At 40.5% G+C, this 23,612-nt stretch overlaps 2 protein-coding genes across 17 annotated transcripts in view; one reads left to right on the forward strand and one right to left on the reverse strand.

Annotated features, from left to right (window-relative positions):
- The window catches only part of dctn1b (dynactin 1b), a 51,523-nt gene extending 48,803 nt beyond the window's left edge, over window positions 1-2,720 (forward strand). For all 12 annotated transcript variants that reach the window (XM_044166848.1, XM_044166841.1, XM_044166849.1 and 9 more), the window contains one exon: window positions 465-2,720. In XM_044166848.1, the coding sequence (XP_044022783.1) occupies window positions 465-602 (138 nt within the window). In that variant the 3' untranslated portion in view covers window positions 603-2,720. The remainder of the gene's footprint in view (window positions 1-464) is intronic.
- On the reverse strand, window positions 2,167-20,056 carry alms1 (ALMS1 centrosome and basal body associated protein). Of its 5 annotated transcripts, none has more exons than XM_044166840.1 (18): window positions 19,903-20,056; window positions 17,982-18,153; window positions 17,494-17,614; window positions 15,470-17,363; window positions 15,103-15,262; window positions 13,479-14,630; window positions 13,093-13,208; window positions 11,511-12,615; window positions 10,933-11,055; window positions 9,990-10,145; window positions 8,149-9,155; window positions 7,212-7,329; window positions 5,660-5,875; window positions 5,256-5,518; window positions 4,792-4,957; window positions 4,476-4,533; window positions 3,353-3,452; window positions 2,167-3,128 (listed from the first exon to the last, which is right to left on the reverse strand). In XM_044166840.1, exons 1-18 carry the CDS (start codon window positions 19,915-19,917, stop codon window positions 3,084-3,086), a joined length of 6,987 nt encoding a protein of 2,328 aa, XP_044022775.1. In that variant the 5' UTR covers window positions 19,918-20,056; the 3' UTR covers window positions 2,167-3,083. The 5 variants fall into 5 exon arrangements, with proteins under 5 accessions (XP_044022775.1, XP_044022774.1, XP_044022773.1 ...); XM_044166839.1 differs by having other exon boundaries at window positions 8,149-9,158; XM_044166838.1 differs by lacking the exon at window positions 19,903-20,056 and adding an exon at window positions 18,274-18,380 and having other exon boundaries at window positions 8,149-9,158; window positions 10,933-11,052.
- Between the last annotated feature and the right edge of the window lie 3,556 nt (window positions 20,057-23,612).

Here is a 23,612-nt window from a genome sequence, read left to right on the forward strand (position 1 = left end):
AATAAGTACAGAAAAACTAAAATGATTCAGTCAATTATTAAACCATGTTTACATTTTACTAAGGCTCTAGTTGAAAGAGTGACAAATTTTAAAGTCCAGTCTTTAGCCTCAAACAACAGTGTTTCTAAATATTTTAAGCAACTGATTTTCTTCCAGGATTCACTCTTGCGCTGTTTAGTTGTGCAGAACAGAAAGTACACAACCCTTTTCTAAATCCAGCAGTCTAAACCAGCTACTTATTTGTGTAAACACTGCCCAGTAGGTAGTGCTTCAATAAAAAGTACTCTACCTCCTCTCCATTTATTGAGAAAGCAGTTAGACATCTCAAAAGGACAGAGTAGGGGAGGCAGAAGTGAAACAGATCTGGGAGGAATCAGTCTCGGGCCACTAGATGTGGCTAAGGGGACTTACCACATTTCACCATCTCTCTGCAGATCTAATATTGAACCCTTTTCTGTCTTTAGGCGAAGGAGGAGAAGCAGGGCGATGCAGTGCTGGTGGGTCGGGTCATGGTGCCGTGTCCCCGCGGTCAGGAGCAGGTCCACCGCCTCGTCCTGTCACAGTTTCAGCTGCAGAGAGTTCACAGTCTGCTGTGGACCTAAAACTTCACCTGCCCTGCGATCCTGCCTGCTGTACCAAGACAACAACACCCCCCATCATCAGCTTGGTAGCCTGGTTTCCACTACAGGGCCGAACAAGTCAAACCAGGAGGTATTTCAAATCATTAGTGGAGAGATTACAACCTGCAGGAAATTATCTTAATCTTCTTTGAAAAGCAAGTTGATCTGTGACAGAGTGGTGGCTTGAGACGAGTCTAATCTCAAGATCACTTTGGATTTTAGATATGTGGGACTTGATTGGTCTGGTCTGGGTCTGTCTGGGCCTGTTTTGACGCTGCCTAGCCTTAGTTGCTTCTCAATATCTTTGAGTTTGTCAAACAAAACATCTCAAGATGCCACTTAAGACTTTGGTCAATTATAATGGTATTTGTTTTATTAATTAAAAAAAAAGTTTAACATTTTATCAACAAAACGATTTATTACTTGAAGGCCTGACTACAACTGTTAATTTCTGAAAATTTTAAACACACAAAATCCACTTAAGACCAGAAAAGCAGCATATTTATTTAGTGGTGTACCACTAAAGAGTGATACTATCAAATATCTCCTTTTCCCTCCTGTAAAAACTGCAACTTTCAGGCATTCGACTCAACTTGGTTTTCAAAGTGACTTGGATGAGACTGCTGTGCTCCTGACTACAGCCCTGCATGCAGTAACTTATAGACTGGGTGAGGCGATCATGGCTCCACACTCATAACTTACATGTCTAAATTTTGTTTTATGGCCAGGAAAAGAAGTAGAGATACTTGCAACTGCACTGCTGCATGCTGCCCAGATTCACTTAATGTTTTGTTGCGTAGAGTATTCATCAAACTCCTCCTTGGCCCTGGGCTGGAACCTGCACAGTGTGGTTTATATTAGGCCATAACATTGGATGTTGCTCCACGTTTCTATGTTACACCATTGGCGCTACTGTTAATGCTACACGGGATAAGAAGGATCATGACTGTGTTGTGCATTTTAATCAGGTGTCACTGTTTTGTGCTCCATTTTTATAACTAAACTGTCTAAAGGGAAAGAAGGATTGTGATTTTGAAATTCTACTGAAAAAAAAATAATAGATTTGTCCATTTAAAGTAGTGGGCATTTTACTGTGGTTTGAACAAAGAGACTTTTTGCACATATAACAAGTCCTGAGTGACAGGAGAAACCATAGGAGAACAAAATCCTGCAGTCGCTTTACTTGGATGTAACTTTATTGCTGCAAAGACGTTTCACTGATGGTCGAATGACAAAATCATTTCAGCAATGAAGTTACATGCAAACTACAGTGTTGAGGATTTTGCTCTGTGGTTTGATTAAAACCTTGTGGACTGCACAGAACAAGAAAAGCTGATTAACCTCAAGGGATTTGCTGTGTAAAAACGCAGATAAAATTCTTTCGCAGATTTTTCATGTTTATTTAAAAAGAAAAAAAACACAGATGAAGCATTATATGGTTTAAATTATTTAGTATTTATTACACTCGTGGTGTAAATTCCAGTATGTTGTTACCGTCTACTTTTACATGCGTGATATAAATGACACGTTGGTTGTATTGGTAAAGTTACTGACTTACAAAAAAAAAAAAAAAAAAATCCAGAAACGACTGTATTACCTTTGTTCTGCTGAGATTCCTGTTGCTGTTTCAGACGTAAACTTTGTCCGAGCCTTAAACCTGCAGAGAACCTTGTGGTTAAAAGCGGTCACCTGCCTTAATTTTGATTTGTTTAAAACCTTATTTAAAAGCAAAACTACATCTTTGCCAAAGAATCTTTGTTTCTCTTCACCACATTTGCCATGGCTGATTTTAAAAAGGCTTTTAGTTTATTAATCCATGCTAAATTATTTTAATTTAATCACTATTTATGTTTACAATGTATTGTCATAACTTGAAGTTTTATTTTATTATTAATTTAATTAATGGGCATAGTGCATCTACATAACTGTAGTAGGGAAAATGCAGACATTTCTTATTTATTCATTATATTTATCTGTTCTCTCACTGAGCAGCTGATGTACTGAATCTGCAGCTTGTCTAACTTGTCTTACCTTTTCCCTTGTGTGGCTTCCTTCTCTTGCACAACCGATAACTGATCAATAAAGACATTAAAGCCAGTGTATCTTTGTCAGCCTTCACTGTCTTGAATCAAAACATGGAATTTAGCAAAAAGTTAAAGAATCTGCAGAAATCTGATTTATTATTTTTTTTTTTTTACACTGAAACACATTTTCAAGTTTTAACAAATTAAAACATTCCACTGGTCTGTAAGTAGGAAAAAGTAAAAAATTAGTTTTTAATCTAATGAGTAGAATTCTACTTTTCTCCATAATCTTTCAAATAGCAACTAAAAAAAAAAGTTGGTCACAAATAAATAAAAGCTAATTTTTAGTTAGGTCAGGTAGTTTTGTTCTTAATGTTATTAAAATTCTTGTCACATCACTGATTTTATATACAGTAAAAAGTTTCACTGGTCTCTTTGATCACTGCCACGCTGTTCGTCTGCCCAGGACACGGCTGGTGATTCTCTGAAAAACAGAAAACAGTTCATTAATTTGATTAATACAAACAGATACATAGAATTTGTCTTTGAAGCACATTTCCTGAACTGTTCTCAAATCAGCTCCAGTCAGACATTTTGACCAGCAGAAGGGAAATGTCTACCAGCCACTTTGATATAAAACCAGCTCTTAAAATAACTTACTTATTACAGAGATTGTAGACTTAGTGAATTAAGCTGTTTGTGTTATACCTTATTGTAGAGTTGGGCATTCAGCCGGTAAGATCGATACTCTGCTTTTCTTCTTTCCTCCTCCTTCCTCCTCTGTACCTCTGGCAGATTCTCATATATCCTGGAGAAGAGACGGCGTTAAGATAAAAAGTTTGCGAAAGCCAAACTTAAAGATCCCCTCCAGACATGTATTAAAACATATACACAAATAGTTTGCTTGGAACAATAATGTGTCTTGTGTTTTTTCTGTTTCCACATTAAAATCCTTAAAAAAAAGGCATCTACTCCTAGCTCATTAGAAATTAACAACATTTTCATAGATTCTGGAATTTCTATTTTTTCCTGCTGGACACAAGATGTCTTCTTCACTGTAAAGTCCATTCTCAGTGTATGTGCACTGGCAGCTTCAAGTTTCTACATCACACACTATAAGTTGCAAATTGGACCAGGATTGGCTTCCAAACTATTTGTGATGTCACAAATCACGCTCCACCCCTTTAAAAATCAATTTTTAATGAGCACAGAGAAACTTTCTGCTTTCAGCAGATGAATGTGAAAACAGCCTTCTAGTGTCAAACTCTGCACATACATCATTCTGCACAGTGAAGCTCAAACATCCAACTGTAGGAACAAGAAAAACATTTGAGTGGAGGGGGACTTTGATATTGTTATATATAGTTTCTTTTGCGTCCTTTCTGCAACATCTGTTAACGTCATATCAGAATTCTCAGTCATAATATCTAAACATTTAATACCTCTGCTGTAGCTGAAAATGGCCACGATGTTATTAGTTTCCAAAACATTTATTACAATATCAAGTGAATACTGTAGCCATGTCATAATAAGTGTAAAAAGATCTTGCATCATACATTACTTTTTTAACCATTTATTACACTAATTGATGTTAAATCCAGTCTCAAGTCCAAATAAGCAGCCTTGGTCAAATGGTACTATATCATTTTTCTTACCTGTTTTGAGATTTTTTTTATGCTTGTGGTACAAATTGGAAAATCTGACAAAACAAGTTTTAGCCAATCACCCTAGATTGTCTTAACTTTTGTTATTAAAGTATTGATACTAATGTCATTAGAATAATGAATCCTCAATTAAAAATTAGATTCAAAACAGTAAATGAAACGCTTACTGTTTGGACCTCTGTATCATCTCCTTCCTGGGAACAGCTCTCCTGAGCAGAGCGGTGCCTTAACAAAGAGATAAAAGAAAAATCAGTCCAGTTTTTAAAAGAACATCTATAAATACTACTAATAATGGATAGTTTCTAAAACCATTATTCCCCTTTACAGTAGTGGCTGCGTATGTAGCTGTCAGACAGAACATTAGCAACACCTCAGTTACGGGGCTCCATACACAAAAAAAAATAGACACTTCATGAGCTAAAGTATCCAGCAGATTTGATGTTACAATTGCACTTTCCCCTCCTGGTGTTTGTTGTTGAGTACCTGCAGGCTTTGGCAGCCTCCCTGGTCCTCCAGGCCAGCTAAAGAGTTCGTCTCTCTCTCTGCTGAGGACTTCCTGTAGCTTCCTCTCCTCCACCTGCAGAGCCAGGCGCTTCACCCTCTGCCTGGACTGAGAGATGAACTCCGGACGACGCATCTCCAGAGCCTCCTTGCAGCATTAACGTTTTTAAACCACAAAAAAAGGGACATTAGTAAGAGATTTTTTTTTAATAAGGACACCATTTACTGTCGTGTTTGAAAGGTCTTATGGTAACGTTCAAATCAGAGTGTCAGAATGACACCCAACATTTTATCTTAAGAAAAAGAAAAGACCTGGAAACAACAACACTTTCCTTCAAACAGCCAATTCATAACATGAGTCTCTCACATCTTAAATCTATAAATAAACAATTGTCCTATGCGACAGCCTGTTAAGTGATGTTTTGTAAAGACAAATACAAACCAACCTGGAGAGAGATACGTGCCAGACCAGAGGACATCGCTTTGGTTCTTGGATGTAAATCAGGTTCAGCATGATGTATAAAACTGGTCTGTTTGTTTCTGTCTTGATGGACTTGTCTCTGTCTGAGTGGTTGTCTCCATGGACTGATTCTGCTGTACGGCTCAAACCAGGCAGTGTTCGGCCTCAACATCGACTCCTCTTCCTCTGGCCGATTCTCCTTCCTCGCCTCTGACCTCAGATCGTCAGCAGAGATGAACCATGAAACACCTGGAAAGGACCAGGGAAATTCAAACCAGCCAAATCAATACAAGGATTCAGTTTTACTCTGTGCTCTTATTGTTATATTTTTGCATGTATGTATACAGTATATTGTTTTATGCCAGACACCTCATTTGTAGTCTGACGTACCTTCAGGGTAGGTCTTTGATGGGCTTTTCTTGCTTTTTCTCTGTTTTTGTAACCCCTGAGTCTTAGAGGAGCTCCTCCGCCCTCCTCTTCCTCTCTCTAAACTGGATGAGGAAGACGAGATCTGCCTGGAAGTTCTGGCTTCACCAGGCGACGGGAATGTGGTTCCAACATCTCTGGTGTGGCGTAGAGTCCCGTCACTGACAAGCTCTAGGTCACCTGAGGAAAAAGAAAACAACAATGTGAATAATTTTTTTTTAGAGGATTACTTTCATTGCAACTTTATTATGTATGTTTTTATCCATTTGTCAGTTATTAGTTGTGTTGGGATTTTGGGTTCACTGTTGAGCTAACCCCGGCAAATTTACATTGATGTTGTTAAAATGTCATTGTTGATTAATGTGCACTGCCCCTACAAATAAATAAATAAATAAATAAATTGCCTCATTCTTCCATCTTAGCTAAAAAAGAGACTAGTTACTCTAGAGCAACAACAAACTATTGTTTTTTGCAAATAAAAAGTCAGTTTACAATCTGTTCATGAGGAATAGTGACATAGTTGAACATATTTCACAAAGTGAAATCTGAATAAAGCTAACTGTAACCCCTGATAAAAGTTTCTCATCAATGCTCACTGTTTTAAATTTGTAGCAAATGTAGAACACAAATTAACTCCAATAATAATTCAAGTACATTATTATATAAGATTTTTTGCTGGAAATTGTTTGAAAAAGTTGGGGTCGTCTTATATTGGAGGACTAGACACATCACGTATACACAACAGCAGAGTAGCAGCTTCTACAGAGTTGCATTATGGCTTGTTTGCAGCCTTAATGTTGTTAGGCTAATGAGTTTCTTCAAGTCAGTTTATCGTGTGTCTTTTAGTGTTAATTTATTCATTTAGCTTAGTTTAACATAAGGGGGTGTCTGACGGCTTGTGTAATGTGTTTCGAAGTAAATAAATTCCTAAAAAGCGAAACGAGTGGAAAGTGGCTCCTGATGTCTTTACTGCAGAAACAGACTGGAGCACAAAACAGGCTGCCAAGAATTACCGGTGTCAGAACATCAAGAGTGCGAGTATGAAAATGATGAACAGAATGAAGAAGTAGTTGCACCTAAAACATGCCTGAACAAGCTACACAAATGTGATGTTTGGTAGTATAAAAGTTCCACTTTTACAAGAGAAAGAGCTTCAAGGATGACAACGGGATATTTTCTTAACAGGAATAGTCTGAGAGTGTTTTGTATCTTCAGATACTTTTTCAAAAATCAGGTGTTGGCAAAGTGTAAGGCCATCTTATATTCAGGCCAATACAATAATAATGTGGACATTTTCACACAAATTTGTTTTCTGTATTGATACTCTCTATTGTTGACTGAGGAAACAACAGTAACTCAGTGATTCATCATGTAGACAGTTTAGGAAATATTTTGCACTGTGGGATAGGTCTTTCTTGGTAAAGGTTTTCCACCACAAAAGACCTTACCAAAACGTGAGAAATGTACCAAATTACTGCAAATACTTAATCTGAGTGACCTCCTTTGCTGGACTGACCTGCCTGGATGCCTTTGCTGACCAGTTTAACAGCCTTCTTGGCTGCCAGAGTCCTGTAGCAACCGTGATGTGATGGGAGGGTGTAAGTGCTGGTTGATGATGCAGAATCAGCAGCAACCTGAAGACCAGTGCAATGACATCAAAAATGTGGAGCTGTTCAATACTTGTAATTATAACTATATTTGAGTGTCACTTTGTCATGTCACAGTAGAAAAAAACCACAAAATAAATAAATGAATACTGGCTGAATTCCATTTAGCTGCATCAGTTTCAGGGTCCTGAAATTGTTTATCCTGGTTCACTGTCACACTGTTAGGGTTTACTGGGACACTTGAATATAGCAGAGCCAACGTTAACGTTATTAGTAACACATGTGCTTTCCCTACTATGACACGTCAAAATGTCTGCTGTGAAAAAGGCCTGTTTAGGTGCTGATACACCTCTGCAACCTACATAGATTTTTGTGGATTTATTCATTCATGCCACAGTCAGACATGAAATTCAAAGACTTTTTAAATGATCTTCAAGTTCCTCTTTGGTGGAATTTAGCAGCTCAAAACTGGCACATTTTGGATCAAGATGTCATACTGGTAAAAACACAAAGACTAAATTTTTTTGACTAATCTTGTAAGTCAAGAAAATCTGGTAAAATCACAAGTTTTTTTGTCAAATAGTGTTGATGCATGCACAGAGAAAGGTGTACTGATAAATTCTGGTGCTATATTTTAAGTAAAAAGGATTTCCAAGGCTCTCCATCTTCTTTAAAGTTTTAACTATGAAGCTTCATTTTATTTTTCTCAAATCCTCAAGCTTTGAAGGGTGGTGAAAGCCAGAAAGAGCTACATTTATTGCACTTAGATGTATGAGGATAATCATATTTATGTACTGTTATTAGCTTTACTTAAGAATGAGGGCAATACTATGCAGATATACTTACTGTGGATTCGTCAGTGCTGGTGGTCTCCGACAGTGCGATGATGTGAGGCGGCTCTTTGTTTCTTCCTCTCCTCTGTTCCCTCTCGTCTTTCTGCTTGTTGATGGTGCTGTACAGTTTACTGAGGCTGGAGCTCGTCTTCAGGTACTGGACTCTGTGGGCACCGAAGGCTCGGATTAGCCGTGCCGTGTCGACAGTGGACATTGAGCCGGACATGGTAGACATGGTCTCTGACTCGTCTCTGTCTGTAGGACAGAGGTGCTGACTCTGGGAGTCGTGCGAGAAGCTGGAGGCGAAGGAGTCACGGCTGTCCTCATCTGCAGGCTGAGAAGTTTCCTCTACCTGAAGTCTTTGTCTCCAGCCCTGATGAGGGATGGGAGGTTCACCTTGAACCTTTCTGCCTCCTCTGACTTTCCACTCCTTTTCTCTGGCCTCACCTCCTACGCTCCTGTTCACCTCTCCAATATGCTTCTGTCTTTCTTTTCCTGTAGTATCTTCTCCCCTCCCCCTTGGCTTTTCTTCTGGATGACAATATGCCTCCTCTTGTAGTTCTGACATGTTAGTAGCCCTTGTACTGTGAATAAGACGGGACAGCCGCTCTAGCCGCTTCAGCAGCGATGCCTCTCTGTCACTCGTCGGTCGGGACTCCTCCAGGCTCCACCGATCACAGAAACTCTGCCACAGCTGGCCCAGAGTGCTGTTGCTCTGCTGGGCAGCTGGGAGAGGGAGGTCAGAGTCCCTCCTCTCCTGGTCTCGCTCCCCTCCTGCCTGAGAGACAGAGCTTTGGTCAAGCCGATGGCTCACGTTGTTGTAGTCCATGTCCACATGAACTGGCTGAAATCTCTCACAGCTTGGCTTTGGTTGATCATAATTGAGGAACCGCACTGGGCTGGTCCCCTGGTCTCTCTTGGAGGCTTCTCGGTTGCTCGATAAAGGCATTCTGGTAAAGGCAACGGATACATGAGAAGACTGCTTTGGAGCTCGAGTCACACTTGTTTGTGAGGTTCCATCTGCTGATACAGAGACACCCATGAGGAGAGAGCAATAACAGGTGTTAAGATTGAATTTAAAAACAATATATTTATTATTCATTGCCTCATGTACACACAAACATACAGAAAAACTAAGCAAAGCTGTGTAAACAAAAGCACATATTAAGGGATTTAAAAAAACAAAAAACAACGCCAAGTTGCTTTGCAGACTCATTTTCATACAACCCGAAATAAACCATTTCTAAATTGAAAATAAAATTCTCAAATAATATGTCTTTAATTAAGTTCAGTTACTGTCTTGAGATCTCATGCTGCAAGGTTTACACCAAGGAGCATTCATTCCTCCTCCATACACTTCACAAAAGCAATAAATGGTCCCCAAACCTTTTCAAACTCATCCTGTTTTTCTTTTAATATACGTAAATAAAACCATTTGCCAAACCCATTGTTTACTAGGTCTTTTTTGGCATGAAGAAAACAAAAGTCTACCACTAAATTGTGTTCTTCTGGATAGAACCCAAATACTAAAAAAACAACACACACACACACACACAAAAAAAAAAAAAAAAACAACTTAGGATCCATTGGAAAGCTTTTAGAAATAATTTTCTCCACTGTATTTCTTACCTCTTCCCAAAAGAGTTTTATTTTTTCTGCATTGCCAAACATGTTTCTATTATATGGATTTAATTTAACCAGAATGACATTATGTTCCAACGAACCAATGATTTTTTTATGTTGCAATTTATGGACAGATGACGCTTGCTTCCTAACATTTGATGTCACAACCGAAGAAATTAAGAAAGTAATTACAGTGAGTATGCATACTGTTTGTGTGTATGTTCAACTCACCTCTGTGTCCAGGCTTGTGCATTTTGAAGGTGGCTGTTTTCAACCTCTTGCTGTAGATGCCCTCTGTGTGTTTGATGGTGACTCCACGGTCCAACCCCGGGTCTTGGTGCCCGAGGACCTCAATGCTGAAGCGTGGGGGCACAGCGTCGTCTGAGCCTGGTCAGAATTCAAAAGTCCCAAATCCTTAATTTTTAACCAGTAATGAACAGAAGATATTCAAAGATGGAGTGTATAGTCACCGCTCTGTCTCTGCTGGGGCCCTAGCTCTGCCTTTGTCTCACTCAGCCCCTGAACATGAATAATTAATGCACTGCCTGGTGTACGTTACAATAGACCAGCTGCTACCCATACAGGCACAGGGGAACTGAGAGCAGAACCTCCTCATTCATCTCAGATTTAACTGACAATTCAATTCTTTTAACTTTTATTTTTTTCTTTACACTATTTGCTATGTTTGAGTCCAGTTATTTTCCAAGACCAATTTGTCTTCATGGGTTCATGCTTTTTCTTATCTATAGATTTTTTTTACACCAATTTCTTTTTATCATTTTAAACACTAAATATTACTGATTATTACTGATTTCTTCAATGCACCTTACCTACAAAATATGAGAAATATATTATTTACTCCCGTGCCGAGTTACGGTCAGTTCAGCGCAGAGTAGCTGCCCCACACTCCTATACGAGTCTACATTAGTCTCAGGTTTTACCTGTAAGACCCACATTTTAATTTAACGCCTGTGATTTGAAAACATCAGATTTCCACACTGTCACTGCTTTTTTGCTTAAAATAAAAAGTGCAGTGATTTGTCTGACAAAATGTTGACTCAGGGTCTCGACTCGGCCATCCCTGCAAATTGTGATGGCGTGGAAATCGTGGAGTGCACCCAATGTTGAATGTGATCCAAGTTGCTCAATAAAATTATATTTGAGACGAATGTACCTGTGTGGGAGCTCTCTATGGTGGTGTCAGAAGGGTTTGTAGAGGAGAAGTCAGGTTCTGTTTGAGGGATGTAGAAGAGCTCCTCACTGCCACGGGGTTTATAAGGCAACAGAACAGGCACTGCTGTAAGAGGAAAGGTGAGAAAGAACATACAAATCATCTTTACCTACCAAAGATCATTTAGAATAAAGCCATGTAGATGGTTCATTAATTTCTTAGGATCTGATGTTGCAGCATCAGAAAATGTAGTCTGAGTCAAAAGATGTTTCACAGTGGAACAGCAAATTCTGTTTTTGCTTGGTCTTTGTGTTTTAGCCTACTAATCTCACCATCTCATGGAAGCAAAAGTTATTAAAACACAAATAAAACTTACACAGTATGTTCTCATCCATCCTCTAGAACAGAACACTTCTAGTGTGATAAAAAGTATAGTGAAGGGTTGGGTTTTCTTTTTCAGTTAAACTGTACTATAAAACGGTCCTGCTACAGAAATAAAAACAAGAGTTAAGTCTTAACTCTTAAGTATTATATACTTAGTTATAATTATATTACATAATTACATTTCATAACAAGCCTACCTGGTGTTTCAGTGGTTAAGGGTCTTGGTGACACCACAACTCTGTGACATGGTGTAAAGGACTGTGGGGATGTTGAGGTCATCCTACGCTGAGGCACAGTGGTTTTGAACAGGGTGGAGGTGTCGGCTCTTTCAGGCCTCTGCTGTCTTATTGGCTCTCTGGTGTCGTACCACTCTGGTGGACTGGACAAACCGACACCTTCGTCCAGACTGCTGGCAGCAGAAGAGGAATGTCTGAGGGGGACAAATTCTTTACGTGGCAGCCCCACAACAGCATCAGCATGACTGGAGTGGACAGCAGCGACCAAGCTGTGATCAGTGGCTTTGGGGGACAGAGTGAGATGGACATGTGACACGTGACCTGTCCTGGCTGGAGATTCAGGGGTGGATGACCCTGTGGCCTGTTCAGCTTTATGACCAACACCAGAAACAGAGCTGTCCTGGACGGATAACTCATCTCGCCTGAAAGACTGCATGTTGTCGTCTTGAGCATTCACATCCTCCCTACCCAAAGCCTGAGAGGGTGTGGGAGGTTCTTCAAAGTGGCCTCCTAAAGCGTCTTGCCTCTTCTGATTCCCTGGTGCTGACTGAGAAGTCAGGTTTTGGTTTCTGTTAAAGAGACTACTGCTTTGCTCAAACACTGATGCTGGCTCCCTGGCTGTCTCATCTTCTTTATCCATGGTAGGGGGAAGCTGCCCATTAGTTTTAGGGTGTTCAACTGCTCCTGTGGAGAGCTCGGTCAGGTGGAGCGGCTCTGGTGCTGGACTGATGGGAGGTGCAGGCGACAATGAGGGAGAGGGGGAGGTGGAGCGCTTGCAGGTGGCGATGGTGATAGATGTGAGGGCCAGAGGGTTTGTCCTAGGGAGGATTACCCCTTCTCTGGCAGCGATCTCACGTACCCGAGCCTCTAGATCTGGGCGAAGAGGGTTTTGAAGCGGCACGCTAGAGTTAGAGAGATCTGTGCTGAGGCCCTGCAGTGGCTGGGATGGCTGGTTGTTAGCATCACCGAGGGCAGTGAATGTCTCCACTTGCTGAGGCAGATCCTGCCCCATTGGGACTCTAACACTAGATGCTACACTGCTCTCTGTATCTGTGCTCCCCTGACTCTGAAAGGAGAAACAAAAAACGTTGGTGTCAAACAGTGGGACTAGGCAAGATCCTAATTTATGTTATCCTGTGTATTAATTCATCCACCACAAAAAGATCGAAAGTCAAACTTTTTGCATTGCAAAATTGCGCTAGAACCATAACTGGGAACAATTTCAATTAAATTTTTCCAAAAATCTAACATGCATCTGTTGACACACCATGCCTGCAACACACAAGTTACCTTAATATCTGTACTGTCCAGAGATTGGAGGTAGATATCAAATGACAAAAATAAATAAATAAATAAATTTTTTAAACAATATTTAGATGATTAAAAAAAGGGAAATGTGTGACAAAACATACATTTGTTATTGTTATTGTTAAATTTACTAAATTCATATAGTACTGTAAATTAAGTAAATTGCTACAAATGAAGCTTTTAGAATTATGATTGCTAGTGAAGTGTAATGTTAAAGAGCTTCTCAGTAGTTTACCTTTATAGGGTTTTTTAACAGCAACTCTCTCTTGATCTCTTCAATCCGCTTTCTGTCTTCTTTGTCCAACTCCAGGGGCTCACACTGCTGTCCTGATATCTTCAGCTTGATCCACTCTGCAACATTGAAAATTTTATGCTTGTACAAATGATAGTTTATTTCACTGTACATCAATATACATAGCCAGTGAATGAGAGACTCTGTATCTATCTATCTATTTTGGGGAAAACATGACTGTTTGGAACTGTCTAAGCACAAGGATAGACCACAAGGAAGATAATTAGGCTGCAGGAGTACTTAGAAAAGTTTATTTTAATCTTATTTCACCATGAAAACTTATCACTCGAGATTAGGGTGTATCATTTTAACATCTCAACATCTCTTACCTCTGGCTTTGCTCTCCTCTTGATCAGTGATGCTGGGTGTACTGGACACCATGGTGGCTGGAGATTCACTCTGCAGTAACTTGGCCACTCTGCCTGCTAGCGAGCTCTCACTGCTCCCATCACTCATCACTCCCTGATCACTGTCCTCGAGGATGGGTGAGGAGGAGCTACTCTGTACAGGACCTTCCAGAGTAGTCTGTTTTTCCTCCTCTGTGACACCCGCCATGTCTGTAGGAGTAGTGGTGAGCTGTTGTATACTCAAAGCTAGTAAAGGCTTGATGACTGGTGGCTGTGCTGGGACTGTATTGTCAGGGGGAGCAGCACTGCAGCCCTCAGGCTCTGCCCGCCGGGCTGATTGGGAGAGAACAAGGGGCGACCCTGCACCTCTACTAACAGTGCTATCTTGTGGTCTTCTGTATGCACCTGTGGCCGGTGCAGTAATAAGAGCTTGAGTGGATGGATAATTCGGTTGCCCTGATGAAGTCATACTCTCTCGACCAACAGAGCTTTCTCTCAGTTTCTCTGAGGTCAGCATGGAGTCGGACGAGGACCTGGCCCACATCAGGGAGGATCGAGTTCTGGGATCTCCAGTAGCGGAGTAGGAGGAGAATGTGGAGTCCTGGAGTCGGCTGGTTTTCTTCCTCAGTGAGAGGAATAAGTCATCATCAGAGAGAAGACGGGGCGCTGCAGGGGAAGCTGAGGAAGCCACGGAAGACCCAGCAGATACCACATTCTTCGCCTGAGAGAGTAGTTTACGGATCTCCAACAAGACCTTGGAGCTAACAAAAGAAGCTTCTGCGTTTTGCTCCATACTACGGCTCATTTGCAAGGGTGACTCCAAGTCTCTATTCCCACACCTAGCCTTGGTAGCTAATGAGAGGTCAGAGTCAAGCCTGTCCTCTTGTTGGATTGTATTCTGGCTGCTGGTAGTCTGCAGTGTGGAAGGATAAGAGTCTTCATCAGGCTGGGAGGAGGGTGTCAGTCTGCGTTCACCCTGGATAGCTTCTGCATCTGATGAAGGAGAAGCCCGCCTGGGCCTCTCTGGGATGGATACAGCTGGACAAAGACTGTCCAGGCTTAATGGTATGGATATACTGGAGTCCACTGACAGAATGCTGGACCTGGAAAACTCTCCTTTATGGGGACTGCCACCTGAAAATACAATGAGAGAACCACATTGGTTCATTATGGGCAGTAAATTTAGCAGTTGATAAAAAATTATCAATTCGTCTTTTAAGTGGAGAATATTTAATTTGTAATAAATGTTTTTAAAAAGCCTACATTGTGGTCGACATTGAAACAATGTATTTGTTTTACTTGTATTCCTCTTCAAAGAACAGTAGATAAAACTTGGCTTTACCCTTGGCGTACAATATGCTATAACTTTTTGTACCTTCTGTATGTCTGTATGATGACCTACAGGGAATGACATTTAGCCTTTAGATACTTTCCTCCATCTTTGATTCTCAGCCCAACTGACCCAACTTGGGTTTGGCCTGGATGGTTAAAACATAATATGTTGGTTTAAATAGGTTCAGAACAGATTTTTAATGGCCGAATGAAAATTCTACTCTTCAAGTATCAGTTATATTTTTTGTTTAGACTGTCAGTTTTAAAAAGGTACCTTCAGAGGGTTGGGTGCTCTTGGTTGGGGTTCCAATAGATCCTTTAATTGTACAGAGATCACTGGGAGAGAATTCAGGCTCTCTGATTGGCCCTCTGGGTGCAAATGGAGTTAAGATTGTTGAGGGGGACTGGTCAATACCCAGGTTATGGAGATACAACTGCAAGAAAAACAAATACAGAACATATCCAAATCAGAAATACAACGCTACATGTATATAGTATTTTTTTTCCTACTACAAAGTGCATGCTGAATAAAATTAACTGCTAAATCTTTGTATTAATAATTATACATACAAATTAATAATAATATAAATAATAATATTCTAAAGAAATGCTATGCTTGTCTATATATGATTTTCAATTACCGGAATTCGTTCTTCAATGTTGAGCTCTTGAGGCCTGGGCAGAGGTGGTGGTGTTGATAGTTTTGAAGTCCAGTACGGGGCATAGTTATCGACTTCTAGGCTGACAACAGAAGAAGCTCCAATGGAAGTTCCTAATTTAATTCCGCTGTTATAACTATCTTGGGAACTTGAGAGTGTCAAATCTCGATCAAGTGACACATCACTGAACTGACCAAGGCTCACAAGAGGTAAGGGTTTAACTGTGGCGCTTGGCTGATGATGGCCATCATCCTGAGTCTGACTTATCTCTTTTTCTGCACGCGTCTCTGTTTGCTGATCTTTCTGTATAGACATGACAACCGTGCTAAGAGAGGAGTGGGACTGTGACCTACCAAAGGGTGAGGCAGAGGGTCTTGTTGCAGACCGAGTGTTATCTTTGTCACTGGGAGCACTGCCCACCGCCTCCCCTCTTCTTGAAGAAGAGGCCGCAGAGGGAGCCATTAAGGAGCTCTGTGTAATATTCTGATTGGCAGCACTTGAAACAGGAGGCTGTTGTAAACTCCTCACCTGCTGACTCAGGATGCGATTCAGGGAGTCAGATACTGCATCGTAAGCTTTCTTTTTAGGAGAGATGCCAGAAAATCCTTGCAGTGCCAAGCTATCAAATAGTGACGTCTTGCCTGAACTCTGGTTTGTCCTCCAAGCGTCTACTTTCTGCATATAGTTGAGACTTGGGAGAGACTGGACTTTTGCAGAGGTAGCTTCCTCTTGGCACTGATTTGCTGTGTCTGGGCTATAGGTATCAGCCACAGGAACAGCTGGCTGTGGAGAGACCCCTGTGTTTGTCTGATAGGAGCTCTCTTTATTGGATTCTATGGCAGAAAGTTGCCCTAATTTAGCCTTGATGCTGGATTTTGGTGGGGCCTTAAAAACCCCTGGAGTGGACTGAGACCGTGGAAGGAAACCCAGGTAGGACCCATCAATCCCTGTTTGGTTCCCTGAGGACCAGAGGTCCTGCTCTCTGTTACCCCATTCGACACCTGCTGAAAATGGCCCTGTCCATGGCACAAGATTTGTTCTGGTCACACTTGGCTTGCCTTTGGACATCTCTTTGGGATATGGTGTGAGAGATTGCCCAGGTGGTGTAGGACTTTTCCGCTGTTGGTTTTTAGATTCAGATTCACAGCTGCTGCACCTCTCTACTTCAGACAGCAGCTCTCTATGTAACACTTGACTACTGTCATCAGGTTGAGTGCAGCGGAACCCCATGGTGATGTTACAGACCTCAGATGACAATGTTCGTGATTGGTCAGGGTATAAATCTCTGTCAGGTTGTTGTGTCTGCTGGTGGGGAAGACAAGCTTCACCTGGAGGACCTTCTCTTCTAACCATGCTTTGGTCAATGCCTGGTTTGCAAACATTAGTGATTTTAGACTCTTCTGCAAAAGATGCAGCATTCTTCACAGAGATCTCAGAGGCAGAGGAAACAGTACTACTTCTGCTGCTTGGCATGCCAATATCTTTCTGAAGGCGCTCCAGAAGATGCTGGGCAGGAATATCCTTACTCAGAGAGAATGTCACATCTACAGCAGCCTCTCCTACAGGCTTGTCTGGAGGATCAGTTAGGGTATCTGAATCCTTCTCTCTGCTACCTGTATCATCTCTGGATGGTACTCCCTGTTGGTCAGTGGTGGCAATCAGCGGGGAGTGAACAGTTTCCTTTTGTTTGCCTGCGTCCCCTGGTGACAAACTGTGCTGGGACAGAGAACAGCAGCTACTCGTTCCTTCTTCAGACAGGATGGTTGCCTGGGCCAAAGGGTGCTGGGACAGTGAGCCACGCTCAGAGACCTGACTGGTGTGATCCTGGTGTAGAAAGTGAAACCTCTCTGATGCCATGGAAATGTCGGGGTATGCCCTTTAAAAAGTAAATAAATAAAATGATAAACTTCTGAACATTCAAGTGACATGTTGTAGAAAACTATGTCCACAGAACCAATAAATTACTTTTAAATTGATTTTTTTCCCCCCTTCTTTTTTTTTTTTACCTTAAAGGGGCGAATTCATTGTCACTTTGTTGGAATAACGAATATTCAGTGAAGATGTGTTCCACTCCAGAGTGGGCAGGCAACAGGGGAAGGGATGGAGAGAGGTTACTGTCCTGAAACTCTGATGATACAGAAAATGCTGAATGTTATCAACAGGCACCGTAAACAGGTTTACAATTTACAACTGAAGTATAAATCCAACAAACTTAATCTATGCAAACTATCACTGCCTTCAACTTCCCTTTATCAAGCGATGCAATGGGATGGATTATCAACTAGACATGTGATTTTCCATACCTGCAGATATCATGAAATCATGAGACAAAAATATATTTCAAATACATACCATAATGTATAGCTTATATTTTTAGTCAAAAACACAGATTTCCAGTAACACATTTTGTTCTAACTCACCTAGTCCTATTCAACATCATGGAGGAAAAAAAACAGCAGAGAACTTGAAATTCATTTTTATTCAATGTACATACCTGGCTGCAATGAGTGAGCCCACGGCTGTTGAAGCTCCCAGTCATCTGTTTCCAGCCTGGGCTGCCTCTGTTCCAGACTATGACTTTGAGCTCCCAGTTGGTTTATGGATGTTTGTCCAACAGACTGACTCACATCTTCATCTGCTGGCACCTGAGGAGACGCTGCCACCCTCTGTGAACCAAATCACCAAACAAAAAAACTCACTGTTACCGTCTTCTTGTGCCATTTAACACTGCTGTGTAACCTAAAACAGAAAATCAAACAGTGTCTTTGGAGGCTTAAAACAACAACTTCTGGTAACAACTCTGTAGCCTCTGGAGTTGGTAGTGGAGAGCTGCAAAAACTGTTATTCATCCTGGAAAATGTCTCGCACACCCTCCACAACCTGCTGGTCAAACAGCAGAGCACCTTCAGCAAGAAGTTTATTCAGCTCCTTTGTGACAAGGAACACTGCAGGAAGTCATTCCTCCCAGCTGCCATCACTTTATATAACGAGTCTTCTCTGTGTTGGGGGTCACTGAAACCTCAGGTTCATAACAAGGACAGACTGCTGACTTGGATTTGTAAATGTATTTCATTCATTCACAATCATATCATAATGTTCTTTGTATCTATTGTGTGACCTCTTTACTGTAGATTATTGCATAACAGACCTATTTCTGTGTTTACATCTAGATAGATAGATGTTCTTCATATATGTTTACAATCTATCTATAATTTTGTCATCCTGATTGTCCATACTGTAATTTTACTATGTTGGTCTGTCCTTGTCTGTGTCTGTGTTCGCCTGCGCGACGAGGTTGGCCACTGTCTGTACCAACTGGGATATCTATTGCATGTCTGGATCCGGATGGATGGTCTCTGGAAGAGTTATTCATGTCTGTCCGTTCTGGAAGAGTTATTCCTCATCCGAGTCGGGGGTCTAAGGATAGAGGGTGTTGTATGCTGTACAGACTGTAAAGCACCTTGAGGCAATTTGTGATTCGTGATATTGGGCTATAGAAATAAAAGTGACTTGACCTTACTATCTATCTAGGCATTCCCGTGACTAATGTAATCTCAACTGCTTAGATATGATGACAGACAAAATCATGTTAATACTTCATGGGAAAGGGCTTTATCCTTGAAATAACTGAATTACAAATAAAAACATTAATGCACAGCAGAGCCATTTTAAGGTTGAATGCGAATTAGCAGTATTTATCACACTCTCCCTAGTTGTTAGTTTCAGCTTGAAACTGCTGTTTCTATATATCAGTGCAGTTTGTGAACAATTATGTAGTTGTTCTGGCTTGCAGTTCAAGCCTCTTTGGAGCTCTGTCAGTTTTGTCATCAAAAAGATTGATGACTGCCTGACCTCTTGAATAGTTGTGAAATGCTGCTAAAAGGCAGTCAATTTAATATGACCCACCTTTGTGGCAATGGTTACAGTTGCGAATAAGTTACTTTTCTATGAGGAGTTTAACTACATTATCCTATATACCACATATCAATTAGTTAACAAGCATAGCAAAAAGTTAGCTAAGGGCAACAGGTTACAATTAGCTAGCTTAGTGACAGACACATGATTACGCTCTGTATAATCTGCAAACAAATTGCTAACGTTAACTTGCAACTGAGTAGCCGCCAATCATCCATGCTACTATCGTTACTACCGGAATCGCAATATTTTGTCTAACAATAACATTACGTTTAAAAGGAGTAACATTAACGTTGGGTAAACCGTTTGTTAGTCAGCCGATAAATTAGCTAACAATCTAGCAAAGCAGTTAGCTAGCTCCTGACAACGGCTAACGTTGGGTAAACTTTAGCTTTATTTCCCTGGGTGATAATTACGTGAAAGCGTGCCGAAGGACGACACAAACATGTTGTATAACATAATTTTCACACCATGAATTAAGTTAAAGTTATACAAATTACCAATGGAGGTTCCATGTTGTTGATATTGTTGTCAGTCCGCCACAGTGGGCGCGCTTCCTCCAGCTCGTATCCAAGGAGCGTTGCTAGGAAATGTAGGAGAAAAACCCGGAAACTGGCGCGGGCGCGAGACAGATTTGATTTGAACTGAATAACGCGAAAGATCGTCTATTGAACAGATGGATCACTCGCTTCCGTAAAAAATAAATAAATTCTTCCGGTATGTGTACACATACAAGGAATTTGACTCCGTTTTTTCATTGCTCTCAATGTACATACACAGAAATAGACTGAAATATAAATATGGCTAAGAACAAGGACAACAAGCGCAACAAGGTAGACAAACATTAAGCTACTATGTGCTTAATAATAATATAATGCTTTATATATATTTATATAAATATAAAGTACAAAGTACAAAAAATAACAACAGTAACATTTGTAAACAGTAAGACAATTAGTGCAATGATGCAGAGTGCAAATGCTGCTGAAATAAATATGCTTAATGTAACAGGTTGCTTTATATACATGAGGTAGGTGGATATGACAGTATATACAATATGTACAGCGTGCGTAGATTTAAAAAGTGCTAATATTTACATAAAACAATGAGATAAATTTACAGGTACAGTGGAGGTTTTTGTCAGGGGTTATTGCACAGGGATTGTTCCTGACACTATGTGACTGTTAACTGTTCAGAGTGATGGCCTGTGGGTAGAAACTGTTCTTGTGTCTGGTGGTTTTGGCGTACAGTGTGACCAGGGTGTGATGGATCTGCAGAGATGTTTCCTGCCCGTTTCCTGACTCTGGATATGTATGAGTCCTGAATGGAGGGCAGGTTGGCACCTATGATTCTTTCTGCAGTCCTGACTGTCCGTTTGTCTGTTTCCGTCCTGTTTGGTGGCTGATCCAAACCAGACAGTGATGGATGTGCAGAGAACAGACTGGATTATTGCAGAGTAGAACTGGATCAGCAGCTTTTGAGGCAGGTTGAACATCCTGAGCTGGCGCAGGAAGTACATCCTCTGCTAGGACTTTATGTTGACTGCATCATCCACTGACCTGTTTGCCTGGTAGGCAAACTGCAGGGGGTCCAGCAGGGGTCCTGTGATGTCCTTCAGGTGGGTCAACACCAGTCTTTCAGAGGACTTCATGACTACAGACTTCAGGGTGATGAGCCTGTAGTCATTTAATCCTGTGATGGAGGGTTTTTTGGGGACCGGAATGATTGTGGAGCGTTTGAAGCAGGAGGCTTAGCAGATTTTAGTTTCTGCATGTATGTCAGAGGAAGATGATCCAGGCAGTGATCAGAGAGTCCCAAAGCTGCACGGGGGACAGAGCGCTAGGCGTCCTTTAATACAGTATAATGGAGACAGTAAAACAGTGGGAATCGACCCCACCTCACCCCCTCATTCAAGTTTCTGTTGTCACTATAAATATTTCACCAATATTGTTGTTTTATTTTGTTATTGCTGTCAACTGTTCAGTTCCTGTTTTGGCAGCTGAAGTGCAGAAACACATATTTCACATCGTGCCTCAGAAATAAAACAGAGTTGAAGCTCTTTACTTTTTGCCCGTCCCAGAATTGAAAAAAACTTGTAGCAATAAGCTTAATTGTTTTTGCCATGTCTCACACATCCCTGAATTGTTTGTATATTTATATTTTGTAAGTGTATTGTACAAGATAATATATAGCTGGCTGCTGGTAAAATACCCGGACTGACCAGCAAAATAGAAAGTCCTATGCAATCCAGTACAACAGCCTGGTAATATCCTGTCACTGAGGATGTTATGTAGTTTTTGTGGAAACTGTGTGTTGAGTCAACACCACTGTCATTTTTGAGGAAGTGGTTTCTGGCATTGTGGATTGTTTGCTATTATTTCTAATGTTTAAAAACATTTTCCCTAATGTATAATAGTGGACAAATAATCCAATATTAGAAATATAGAGTGAAACAGCAAACTGAATATTATATCTTCATAAAGATTGGAATTAGAATGAAAAAACAGAGTTACATTCTTTTAATTAGATATAATAAGAATATGTTATCTCTATTAACATTTCAACTTTATATGGTATTTTGTATGAGAAAAAGGAGAAAGTAGCTGATGTTTAAATTAATTTCATTGCCACAGTTGGCACAGAACCTTATACTGGTTAAAATAGTCTGCTAAACGACTAAACATCGCTCAGTTTCTCAAATTAAGCCTTTTCTGTTCTATCCATGGCTGGATTCAAAATCTTGTTATACATCCCTGTGTTGTAAAATTATCAATAAATCTATCTTGTTTCTTGTATTAACACATTAGGGCGCCCAAGCACTTTTTGTAGTAATTTGGTTAAACACAAGTTTAAAAGAATATGCACCATGTAAATTTAGAGATAGGGCTCCTCTGCAAGACAGGCAGGGCTGAATAACCAAGTGGGCAACTGCCCTGGGGCCCTAGACCTAGAGAGGTCCCTAATGCACCAGGTTCAGAGCATGTCAAGGGGTTTTGGTAATTTGATTCATTGCAAATGTGTTAGGGAATTTGCACCCCTAAAATATTATTAGCTAATTGTGAGTCTGTGTCTTGTAGAGGAAACCTGTATTTTAAGTGCTTGATTATTTTAGTTTATATTTTACTCATATAATGCATATTCCTAATACAGTTGTATCTAATTAAATTACGAAAATAAGTATTTTTCAAGCATAGAAGTATACAGAGAAATAATAGTTTACCTTCATATTTGAGTGACTACGTATTAATTTTAACACCATCATATTTACTTTCCATGTCCACATGTATCCACAGATGTTTCCATTTAGTTTAAGTTTGGAAGTTGACTATACCTTTGAATGGATGAAGTCTCCAATGTTATTCTGCTGTCGCAAGATAATGGTAGCCTACATGTTCGTTTCTAACAAAATGCTTTGCCTGCGTAGCAAACAAAAGGAGCTGAAACCCAGCAGAAGGGAGGCTATCGACAGAGGTGGTCTCCCATGCGTGTGGTTTGCTCTCCAATACAGATACTGGTCCTGTGTATTTGTTCTTCACAAGGTGTTGAGTTACACGACAACAGTACACATTGCACAGAGGGCGGTAAGTGGGTAGTCAGTAAGGGGCCCCAACATAAAATTTTTACCTCAGGCCCTGCTAACAGGTTAATCCACCCATTAATACAGGTAGACAAGCCAGGTAATAATTAAGGGCCTTATTATTTAAGTTGATATTGTGCTTTAGCGGCACATATTCCCAAAATAATTTGCATTTACTCAGATTACCATGAACCAACTGACACATAATGAATATGGGGTCCATGAGGATCAGGGCAGTTACCTTCTTTGCCCTGTTGGCAATTGGTTTTTATCTAATGAGGTTTAAATTAAATACAATGGATATAAATATATAAATTATTTTGTTTATATGTATTGCAGTTATACTTTTATATGATTTATGTACTTGATTTTTTTTTTAAATTGTACAGCACTTTACATCACTGTCTGTTCTTATAGTTATATTTATTATTGCCATTATTTTAAACATAGCTAAAAGGTATCACTAAATCATCAAGATAACACAAACAAACCGGACTCTGGGACTTTTGCCCTCAGTCTGCCACTCAGGCAGCACGCTGCATTCAAATCACGCCTACTTTACCACGATTGGCAGGCCCGACAACCAATCATAGCCTTAAACCACAGGAGGAAGCCTGAAAGGTTTATTTCAGG

Source organism: Siniperca chuatsi, linkage group LG15 (assembly GCF_020085105.1).
Source record: "Siniperca chuatsi isolate FFG_IHB_CAS linkage group LG15, ASM2008510v1, whole genome shotgun sequence".
Lineage (NCBI taxonomy): Eukaryota > Metazoa > Chordata > Actinopteri > Centrarchiformes > Sinipercidae > Siniperca > Siniperca chuatsi.

Excerpts from the sequence above, each read along its gene's own strand:
- alms1 (XM_044166836.1), bottom strand. The coding sequence starts at position 18,336 with ATGAATAACAGTTTTTGCAGCTCTCCACTACCAACTCCAGAGGCTACA. Across the intron at positions 11,056-11,510 it reads CTTAACCACTGAAACACCAG|CAGTGCCTGTTCTGTTGCCT; the intron begins GTAGGCTTGTTA and ends TTCCTCTTACAG. Across the intron at positions 3,129-3,352 it reads ATGCCCAACTCTACAATAAG|AGAATCACCAGCCGTGTCCT; the intron begins GTATAACACAAA and ends TCTGTTTTTCAG.